Genomic DNA, 11,583 nt, shown 5'->3' with positions numbered 1-11,583 from the left:
GTGGGTAAGTGGGAGGATGAGTGAATGAATGAATGCATGGATAGAAGGGTGTGCAGGTCAAGCAGGAGACAGAGAATGGGCAGGAAGGAACAGATAACGGGCTTTGCTTGGTCCTCTCTTGGCCAGCCATAGCCATGAGTCTTGAGTTAGCCAGTGGAAGTCACCGTCCCAAGTGGCTGGATTGCAGACATGTACCACCAGGCCTAGCCAAAAATGCAGTTTCTACCCAGTACAGCCCACTGGACTTTAATGAACCCTTATTGGATGGGTCTCTGAGGTGCCTTGGTCCACAGAACTGACCAGGAGGAGCCCAGCGAGGTGGCTCATGCCTTTAATCTCAGCATTTGGGAACAGAGGTAGGAGGATCACTATGAGTTCAAAGATAACCTGAGAATACATAGTAAATTCCAGGTCAGCTTGGGCTACAGCAAGACCCTACCTTGAAATAAAGTAATAAAATAAAAATAAATAACTCCAAATATCCAATGATGTTGTGCCCTTGTTCCTGTGCCTACAGAGGATAGTCAGCATTGCATTGGGTGAGGAGTCATCTTCCATCAAAAACAACATAGAACCTAGGCATGGTGGTGCAAGCCTTTAATCCCAGCATGTGGGAGGCAGAGGTAAGAGGATCACCATGAGTTCTAGGCCACCTTGAGAATATATAGTGAATTCCAGCTCAGCCTAGGCTAGAGCAAGACCCAACCTTGAAAAAGAAAAACAAACAAGCAAACAAAAATCACAGAGAGGGCTGGGAGATGGTTCAGTGGTTAAAGCGCTTGCTTATAGAGTTTGAAAACCTGGATTCAATTCCCCAGTATTCACGTAAAGCTAAATGCACAAAGTGCCACATGTATGGGTCGCTGCCACTGCAGGACCCTGTCCCAGCTCCCCACCCCTCCCCGGGTTCCTTCAGCCCAGCTCGGTCCAGCCCGGTTCCCAGGAGAAACAATTCATGCACAAAGAGGAACATCTGTTCAAGAAGCGCTGCTCTGAAGGGGAAAAGATCCTAAAGAAATACCCAGGCCAGGTCTGGGTGATAGTAGAAAAGGCTCCCAAAGCTTGCATAGTAGACTTGGACAAAAAGAAATGCCTGGTGCCTTCTGATGTCACAGTTGGTCAGTTTTACTTCTTGATTTGGAAGCGAATTCATCTCTGAGCTGCGGATGCCTTAGTTTTCTTTATCAACAACATCATTTCACCCACCAGTGCCAGGATGGGTCAGCTATACCAGGAACACCTCAAAGATTTCTTTCTATACACTGCCTACAGTGAGGAAAGTGTCTTCGGTCTGTGAAGCTGCTGTTCCTGAGGTGGGGTCGAGTTGTCATCCGATTCTATAAAAAAAAGCAGTGCCCTTCCTTGACCTCCACCTCCTTCCTCCAGGCTCAAGCACCAACCTCCCTTCCTCACAACCCTTATTGTTTGAGGCTTTTTCTCCTGCCCCTCTTAGCAAGAGGGGTAATGGTACACATGGCCTCTTGTATCTCTCCTCTTTTTCCTTTCTTTTCCCTTTGCCCTCCATTCTCACTCTGCTTTAGAGTTACTGATTTTCAATATCTGTCACATCTAATGATCCTTTTGGTTTCTACTCCCTTTCTAGTTGCCCAAAGGGCTTAAAGCCCCAACAATCCCTTCCTTTCACTGCCTTCTTTTTTGGGGGGGGGGAAATGTAAGGGGCTGAAATTGTGGGGGAAAGGTAGGAAGCACATCCATAAAAAAGAAACCACTAAAAAACAAAGTGGCACATGTATCTGGAATGGGTTTGCAGTGGCAAGAGATTCTGGCATACCCATCCCCCTCTGTGTGTGTCTGTGTCCCTCCTTTCTCTGCTCTCATTTTTTAAAAAAATTATGTATTTATTTATAAGCAGAAACAAAAAATACAATGGGGGAGTCCTAGGGCCTGCTGAGCCTCAGCCAGCAGCTGCTGCCTACAGAGGCTATGCTGCCCCTGCACATGAGCATATGAGTGTTCTAAGACACTCCTGCCCTGAGAAGTCCTCTACAAAGCCCTGAGCACTGGAAGAAACTGAGACCTAGTTGGAGCTCCAAGAGGCTTTGCTTTCCCTTGGGGCCTTCTTGCCATAGCCGCTGTCCATGCCCAAGAACAGGAAGTAGAGGAAGCCCGTGCTATTCATAGCTCTCTGGAATCTTAAAAAGGGATACCCCTGGAAATATCATGAGGTGGCAAGGTCCAAGTCATCAGAGAGGTAGACATGGCTCCACACCTGCTGGAAATAAAGGGGGAAGCTGCAATAACCCCCAGGAGGGAGCAAGCCCAGGGCTAAACAAGACCTGTGAAAGTCTGCATCAGTGGCTGCATCAAGATCAAAATATATATGTATATGTGAGCTGGGTGTGGTGGCTCTCACACCTTTAATTCCAGCACTTGGGAGGTCAGCCTGTGCTCCAGCAAAACCCTACCTCCAAAAAACAAGCAAACATCCCACAAAAAATATCTATGTAGCAAAGGCAAAATAAAGAATGTCAGACTGAGAAATTTTCAAAAGAGAGAGAAAGAGAAGTCAGCCTAACCTGACCTGAGTGAGGTCTTTTTTATTTATTTATTTATTTTTGGCCTTTCAAGGTATTGTCTTGCTCTAGCTGATCTGGAATTCACTATGTAGTCACACGGTGGCCTTGAAATCACAGTGATCGTCCTATCTCTGCCTTCCAAGTGCTGAGTGCTGGGATTAAAGCATGCACCGCCACACCTGGCTCCATTTTTTTTAATTTTAAAAAATTTTTTGTTAACTTCCATGATTACAAAAATACCCCATGGTAATACCCTCCCTCCCCCCCATTTTTTAATATATATTTAGTGGGGCTGGACAGATGGCTCAACAGTTAAGGTACTTGCCTGAAAAGCCTAACAATCTGGTTTGATTCCCTAGTACCCATGTAAAACCAGATGCACGAAGTGGCACATGCATCTGGAGTTCATTTGCAGCAACTAAAAGCTCTGGCAGGTCCATTTTTTTCTCTCTCTCTTCTTGCAAATAAATAAATAAATATATTGGGCTGGAGAAATGGCTTAGCATTTAAGGCATTTGCCTATAAAGCCTAAGGACTCAGGTTTGATTTCCCAGTAACCACATAAGCTAGACACACAAGGTGGCGCATGCATCTGGAGCTCATTTGTAGTGGCTGGAGGTCCTAGCATGCCCAATCTCTCTATTTCTTTATCTATCTGCCTCACTGTCAATTAAATAAATAAATACTAAAAATCTTTACAAATATATTTAAGAGACAAGTGTGGTGGCACACACCTTTAATCCCAGCACTTGTGAGGCAGAGGTAGGAGGACTGCCATGAGTTTGAGGCCAGCCTGAGATTACATTGTAAATTCTAGGTCAGCCTGGGCTAGAGTGAGACCCTACCTCAAAAAAACATGTGTGTGTGTGTGTGTGTGTGTGTGTGTATGATATTTTATTTATTTATAAATAGAGAGGGGGGATGGGTATGCCAGGAGGCCTCTTGCTACTGCAAAAGAACTACAGTTGCATATCCTACTTTGTGCATCTGGTTTTATATGGGTACTGGGAAATTGGCCCTGGGCTACCAGTCTTTGCAAGCAAGCACCTTTAATTGCCAAGCAGTGTATGAATTCTGGCAAAGGAACTTCAGATGCATATACCACTTTGTGCATCTGGGTTTACACAGGTACTGGGAAATTGAACCTGGGTTGTTAGGCTCTGCAGGTAAACACTTTAACAGCTAAGCCATCTTTTCAGCCACCTTTTATTTATTTATTGCCTTCTCCCTCTAGCCCAGGCTGATCTGGAATTCACTATGTAGTCGCAGGCTAACCTCAAACTCACAGTGATCCTCCTTCCTCTGCCTCCTGAGTGCTGGGATTAAAGCCTGCATCAGCATACCTGGTGTTTTTAAGTGTGATAATTGTTTCACAATGTTGTGTAAGCTCCACATCTATCCAGACTGTTCCAGCATCTCAGGCAGAGCTCTGAATCACTAAGCAATAAGCTGTCCCTTTTCATGGCCACTGGCATTCTGCAGTCCACCTCTGTCCTTAAAGATTTGCTGATTCTGAACATGTCAGGTAAGAGGGTTCTACAGAGTTTGCTCTTTGTGTCTAACTTGTTTAACTTAGACTTGGGGGGATTCAGGGGTAGTGAGGTCTTGAGTGAAAGAGTAGATGGGTAGGACAGAACCTCACATAGTGGGGTCATCAGATCCTGATAAATGTTTCTCCAGGCCATTCCCACTCCTGCTGCTCATAGCTGTCTCAGGCCTGAGAACTACTCCTTCATAATGCCTCTGGCCCCAGGGCTTTGGCTCACTGTCTTTGGGTCCACAAGCTCCCAGAATCCCCTACTCCATAGCTCCCAAAGACTGAAGTTTACATAAAACCCTGGCAGACTATAAAACATTCCTAGAGCACTCCAAACACAGTGGTAGGCTCTCCCACCCGAATCCTTGGACATAACTGCATCAAATATCCTTCCTCAAGGCAGGTGCCATAGAGGGACAAATACAGTAGCCATGATATGGCAGTTGAGAGTGGAAGTTTGGGAGCCTGGGCAGGGTAAGAGAAGAAGAGGCAGACCTCAGGAGTCAGGTAGGGAAGGAGCAGGGCAGGAAAAGATGGAAGTAGCTCCTCTCTGTTTAAGGAGCTGGTCTCCCTTGTGTTTGCTTGGGGCTGCCAAGGCCAGGTGGTGAGCCTGATGGATAGAGGATAGAAAGGCTTCAGCCCTGGACAGCAGCTACAAGGGTGGGAAACCTGGGGAGTGCAAGGAGTCAGTATCCCCAGGGAGAAATTAGCTCTTCCCTGGCACAGCCTCTTGCTCATCTGGTGATAATTTCCATGGAGGGGACTTGGGAATTGAGAACTTGTGGAGGGAGCCAGCATGAGGCAGGACAAATTGTTACCAAAGAAAGATAGCAAAGACCCAAAACAGCTAGGCACATCTGAACAAAGAGCACTTATTGCATCCTGGGGATGTTTCTTTCGGCTCCTGATGGCTTCCTTAGAAACTTAGAGGGAAGATACAATAGAATGTACTCCTCCTGTGGGCAACTGTGTGGGGCAGGAGGCAGCAGCATGGGGCTGGAGGAATGACTTAGTGGTTAAGGCATTTGCCTGAAAAGCCAAAGGACCCAGGTTCAATTCCCCAGGACCACATTAGCCAGATGCACAAGGGGGTGCATGCGTTCAGAGTTCATTTGCAGTGGCTGAAAGCCCGGACATGCCCATTCTCTCACTCTCTCTCCCTCTTTCTCTGTCAAATAAATAAATTAATATAAATAAAATACTTTTTAAAAAGTGTCTCCTGACCAGGCCATAAGCCCCACAGACCAAGGCTTTGGCCTTCATAGTTGTGTCTTCTGGCTGCTGTGGGCCCCAGCACATCTACCACAGGAGGGACAACCCAGGGAGGTCTCTGTTCCATAGCCCTGCAACCTCCTCAAGTAGCGGCAGCAGGAGGACGCTGCCATAATTGAATTCTGGAATTCCCAGGAGGAGCCAGGAAATTTATTCCTGCAGATTGTGGAGCTGAGTTGAACAGGCAGGTGCCTTTGGGCCCTTGTTACTATCAAACAAGGATTTATTGGAGCCAGGGTGCTCTGTGGGCGGTCTAGCAGCTGGCAGCCCAAGGCTATGCTCTAATTAACCTGCCTGGCCCCCTGGAGAGCTGTGGGGATGCTTTGGTTGGCATACAGCCAGATGTACCTCTCCTGCCCCAGCCCATGCTCAGGTGAGATGTGCATCCAACCCTTGTTGGGTCCCAGGCCGTGCACTACCCATACAATAATAGCCATGGATACTGGAAGAGGGTTATAGAAACTTTTGACCCACCAATTGTTCTCAATATGTCAAATGGACATAGCAGGGTCACTCTTGCTTTGTAGGTATAGCAGAGGCAAAGCCTGCTCAGCAGCAGTTACCAGAGTGACATGTAGTTGTCCGTATCCAGGAGGGGCATGAGAGAGCTGTGTGGCCACCCCACCCACCTAAACCCCTTAAGCAGCTCTCCTGAGCAAGGTGACACAGCCTGCTTTCCTCCTCCTGAGGCAAGAATGGGACCTCCTAGCTCCTCCTCAACAGCCTCTGAAATGGATAGGTTGGAATGGAGAGGATTATGCCTTCCCAGTTCTGAACTCCAGCTATGATTCTATGCTGTTACCACATCCTGCACATCTGTAACCACATGTGCAAGATGAAGACCTTTCCAAATGAACACAAACTCAAAGGTCCTTCCATGCACCCTCCTGTGAAATAGAGCTTGTTGAGGCTTGGCTCGAGGAAAAAGATTCAGAGAACAGAACAACAGGAGCTCAGCCAGCCTGGAGGGCTGTGAGTATTCTGTCAGTACAGTAGTCTTTTTTTAAATTTTTTTTATTTTCATACTTTTATTGGTGCTAAGGAACAGTACACAAACATTTCAACTGTACACAAGTCTCAACACACGTACCAAAAATCTAAAGACCATGTATTGTTTCTTTAGAAGTTATTCCAGTGACACCCAGCTTCAATCTTGGAGGCATTTTTCCTTATTAGGCTCTTGTGTACAAACATCTTCAAATGCTCACAATCTCTACTCAACTCCCACTGGTTCACAATTTTAGCATCATATACACTGCAAATGCAAGTTTTTCATCTTTCACAGTACGTTATCAAAATTATTAAGAACACTGGACTACCACGACTAGAGATGTCACAGAGGCACACAGTGCTGACAACAGGGCAGTGACCAAGGAGTGGTTTTTGGTTTTTTTTCTTAGGAAACGGCTCTACTAAAAACACAGACTAGGAGTAATTGAAAATATTCAAGACATATTAAATGCACAAATGTGACTCCAAATTGCCAGTTAGTATGCTTTGTATTGTAGGATATAAAACTAACCCCCCACCTATGGAATGTTAAGCTGACACCCAAGACAGTCAAAGCTTCCCATAATTCAATATCCCACTATTTTCTGGTTGTACCAAAAAATAAACAACCAGCAAATGATTTCACCTCTTTAAAAAAACCATTTACACTTAAAAAATGGGATGAGGTGGGATTCCCTCCTTTTAAAAAATGCTTCTAGAGCTACTAAAAAACTTGCATTTACAAAATAGTTGATAAAAAATATTCCTCTGGATTGTACAAGAAGGAGACAGGGATGCTGACGGACACGGAGGATGACGACTCAGCCTTGGCGTCTTCCTCTCCCGCTTCCTCGGAGGCTAGACTCTCTTTGCTCTTTGCCTCTCCGTTCTCAGCAGGTAGGTCTTCTTTAGTCTCTGGCTTGGTCACTTCAGCCTGCTTGCCCTTCGCTCCCCTCTTCCCTTTTGCTTGCACTTTTTTGTCTGAAGGTTTATCCTTTCCCGCTGCTTTTTTTGACTTCGCTTCCACTTTCGCAGGAGCCGGTTTCGCGGACAGCCTGGCCGACCTGCGCTTGGGCTCGTCCTTCCCCGCGCCCTGGACCGAGCTCACCTTCCTCTTGAGTATCTTGCCAGCGCGTGCGGATGCTGCGGGCCAAGGCGCGCGAGAACCTTCCCGAAGCTACGCTGCCTGCCCTCCCCGTACAGTCTTGACAGCGGCAGTATCCAGTGGACATGGACCCTTGGATTTGGGACCCAGTGGGCCTGGTACATGTCACATTGGGTAACTGCTGCTAAACTGGGCTCGGCCTCTGCTTTACCTACTGGGCAAGAGTGACCCTGCTTAGCCTATTGGACAAGGTGCTGAGTAGGTTAGAGAAATGAGAATGAGGAAAAGACCAGCAATGGCACTGGAAGCAGGAATCCAGGGCTATACGTACTGTTTGGAGGAATTCAGGGAAAGGGCTAAGACAGTGTGGCAGGAGCCAGAGCATGGTCTAGAGCGGCTGAGACAATCTCCTGTGAGGAGTATCACAGAGATCCCATTTTCACTCTTTTGTTTTCTTGTTTTGGGGGTTGTGTTGTTTCTGGTTTTACAAGGGTCTCACTCTAGCCCAGGCTGACCTGAAATTCACTATGTAGTCTCAGGCTGGCTTCAAACTTAAGGCAAGCCTCCTACCTCTGCTTCCTGAGTGCTGGGATTAAACACAGATGCGCAGCTCCTGTCTCTCAAGGGCACAGCTCAGGGCCCAATGTGGGTGTGCCAAACCAGCTGAGCCCAGTCAAGGAAACAGAACATATGCAACAGGGTCAAAGGCAAAGGGAGGCAGGGCAGAATTGGGAGTCAGATGTGAACAGTAGGGTAACCACAGGGCTGGAGGAATAGGCAGGTGCCAGAGCCCTCTGGGGCTGGAACCTGGACTACAATCAACGTCATCCCTGGAGAGGAGCCCGGAGTCCTCTGATCCTGTTCTCACCCCTCCATACCTGCCACCCAGCTCCCACTGGAACACTGCCCATTGCCACAGTGCTGAGTAGAGAACAGAGAAGATAGATTCGTATGAATCAGCCTCGGATCAAGAATATCCCTAGCAGCTTTATTGGTGACAGTCAAAACCCAGAAGCTGCTGCAGTGTCCCTTACAGGGAAACATAGGAAATCTGTGGTCACATGACTGTATCCAAGACTCCAAGAGAAAGTAACTCAACATAAGGCACCTTCTGTGTGATTGCATTCTGTGAATTTCTGGACCTGGCAGAAGAAGGGAGAGGCAGAAAACAATATATGAGGGAGGGAAGGAAAGGAAAAGAAAGGGGCAAACAAGAGTAATGTTACTTCTGTGAGATGGTACAGAGCACACAGAAATTTCTGGAGTGCTGGTCTGGATCTGTATCCTGACAAGTGGAAGGGAACACAAGTGTGCATATTTGACCAAACTCAACAAGCATAGGCTTAAGATGCATGATTTTAGCTGGGTGTGGTGGCACATGTGTAATCCCAGCATTCAAAAGGCAGGCAGGAGAATCACTATGAGTTACAGAAGTGAGTTCCAGGTTAGCCTGGGCTAGAGTGAGACCTTACCTTGAAAGAAAAAAAAAGATGATGGTGTGGGATGTGACCCCAAAATTTATGTCCACTGAGAACCTACAAATGCAGCCTTGTGGGTACAAAGTCATCTCAGATAAAACTATGCTAAAGTTCTCCCTCTCTCTCTCTCTCTCTCTCTCTCTTTTCTCTGTCAAATAAATAAATAATATTTTTTAAAGGCTGGAGGGATGGCTTAGCAGTTAAGGCATTTGCCTGCAAAGCCAAAGGACCCAGGTTCAATTCCCCAGGACCCACGTTAGCCAGATGCACAAGGGGGCATATGCATCTGGAGTTCACCTGCATTGGCTGGAGGCCCTGCCCCCCCAAATAAATAAATAAACAAACAAATATAAAAATTTTTTTTAAACTGTGCTAAAGATCTTCATAGGTCACCCTGGGTTAGAGTGGGCCCAGTGTCCTTATCAGAGGAGGAGTAGGAAAAGACACACTGAGGCCATATGGGGACAGAGGCAGAGATAAGGATGATATGGCCACAAGACCAGGAGCTGTGGGAAATTCAGACAAGTGGAGTGGGTGGGGAACAGGGAAGTCTGGTTCGGGAAGGAAGTAGGGCTGTACCACTCTTGCAGCCTATCATAGGTTTAAAATACTTTCACAATGAAATGTTATGGAAAAATAGAACTGTTAAAAATTCAAAATTCAGGGCTGGAGAGATGGCTTAGTAATTAAGGTGCTTGCTTGCAAAGCCATATGACCTAGGTTCCATTCCCCAGGACCCATGTAAGCCAGATGCACAAGGTGACACATGCATCTGGAGTTCGTTTGCAGTGGCTGGAAGCTCTGGTGTGCCCATTCTCTCTCTATCTGCCTCTCTCTCTCTCTCTCTTTCTCTCTCAAATAAATAAATAACAAAAAAACTTTAAAAATACAAAAATCGCCGGGTGTGGTAGCACATACCTTTAACCCCAGCATTTGGAAGGCAGAGGTAGGAGAATTACTGTGAGTTCAAGGGCCTCCTGAGACTACATAGTGAATACCAGGTCAGCCTGGACAAGAGTGAGACCCTGCCTCAAAAAAAAAAAAAGAGGACTGGAGAGTTGGCTTAGCAGTTCAGGCATTTACCTGCAAAGCCAAAAGACCCAGGTTCAATTCTCCAGTACCCACATAAACCAGATGCACAAGGTGGCACATGCATCTGGAGTGTGTTTGCAGTGGCAGGAGGCCCTGGCATGCTCATTCTTTTCTCCCCCCAACCCTGTTTTCTCTATCAAAAAAATAAAAATAAAATATTTCTTTAATCTGGTTTACCCCACCCTCACTTGTTGAAATCTGAACAAATTATTCAAAGACATGCAAGTGAGGGGAGCTGGCCAGGAGCCTATTGAAGGTTCCAGCAGCTGGTTGCAGTTATGCAGCCAGGGTTTTGCCATCCCTAATCTTCCTGCTTCCCACAAGATACAACCTTTTTCGCTGTCTACCCACCTGGTTCTAGGGTTCCAAGACCTATGAGCTCTAGGGCCATCTGTACCCAGCACATCTAACCTCATTCATATCATAGCATGGAGGCCAAGGGATATACCTCTGCCTTGCTCAGCTGTAGCAAAAAGAAGCTTCTACTTCTCTCCCCTATGCCTTGCTAGTACTCATTCCTAGAATTCATTGCTTATGCTGTGGTTCCATCCTTTGCCTCTGAGGGTCTCTATCAGGGAAGTGCATGAGCAAAGGTCTTTGTATACCCACCATTACTTAAAATTAGTGTCAAGCAGAGCAGGCACACAGTGGGTCCACAACCCATATTTGGCAGATGAATGTATGAATGATGGCATTCCCTCCATCCTGGGGACACTTTGATAAACAAATGGCTCCTTACAGAAAAAAAAAAAAAAAAAAAAAAAGACTGTCACCTCCCTGAGGTAACTCTTCACACATACACACCCCACCAAAAAAAAAAAAAAAAGGTATATCATCTCCTGCTCTGATAAACTTACTGCCAAGACCCAGCTTTGCCTCTGAATAGGACTTGGGATTGTACAACAACCACAGTGCCCTGGACACAGCTGCACTTGGAACCCTCTGTAGAAAGATTTGAATCCTTGAGCTTCAAAATTCATGATCTGGACCTGAGACATGGCTTAGCAATTAATGTGCTTGCATGAAAGGCCTAAGGACCCAGGCTCGATTCTCTAGAACCCACATAAGCCAGATGCACATGGTGGCACATGTGTCAAGAGTCCTTTTGCAGTGGCTAGAGGCTTTGGAGCACCCATTCTTACCCTCCCTCCAATAAATAAATAAATAAAATTCATAATCTAGGAGCTGAAGAGATGGCTCAGTGATTAAAGGTGCTTGCTTGCAAAACCTGTTGGCCTGAGTTTAACTCCCCGGGACCCATGTAAAGCCAGATGCACAATGGAGATGGAGGCCCTGTCACACCCATTCTGTCTGTTTGTCTGTCCCTCTTCTCTCTCTCTCTGTCTATGTATCTATCTCCCCCCCACACCCGCAAATAAATAATATTTTTAAAAAGGGCAACAGCACTCAGGAGGCAGAGGTAGAAGGATTACTGTGAGTTTGAAGTCACTGTGAAACTACATAGTGAAGTCTAGGTCAACCTGGGCTAGAGCAAGACACTACCTCAACCCCCCCCCCAAAAAAAAATCCCAAAATATATTTTTAAAGCCTATGGCTGTATTAGAGACATGG

At 46.4% G+C, this 11,583-nt stretch overlaps 1 protein-coding gene and 1 pseudogene across 1 annotated transcript; one reads left to right on the top strand and one right to left on the bottom strand.

The window, feature by feature from the left end:
• The first annotated feature begins 835 nt into the window (after positions 1-835).
• LOC101613396 lies at positions 836-1,297 on the top strand (annotated as a pseudogene).
• Positions 1,298-7,075: 5,778 nt separating this feature from the next.
• LOC101613674 (non-histone chromosomal protein HMG-14-like) lies at positions 7,076-7,568 on the bottom strand. The gene is made up of 2 exons (XM_045157017.1): positions 7,538-7,568; positions 7,076-7,479 (listed from the first exon to the last, which is right to left on the bottom strand). The coding sequence occupies exons 1-2, from the start codon at positions 7,566-7,568 to the stop codon at positions 7,076-7,078; spliced, it is 435 nt and encodes a 144-aa protein (XP_045012952.1).
• Positions 7,569-11,583: the final 4,015 nt, after the last annotated feature.

The sequence above is a fragment of the Jaculus jaculus genome, chromosome 8 (assembly GCF_020740685.1).
Source record: "Jaculus jaculus isolate mJacJac1 chromosome 8, mJacJac1.mat.Y.cur, whole genome shotgun sequence".
In the NCBI taxonomy this organism is placed as follows: Eukaryota; Metazoa; Chordata; class Mammalia; order Rodentia; family Dipodidae; genus Jaculus; species Jaculus jaculus.
Note: the sequence above shows the minus strand (reverse complement) of the source record. Positions and strands in the feature narration are given on the sequence as shown.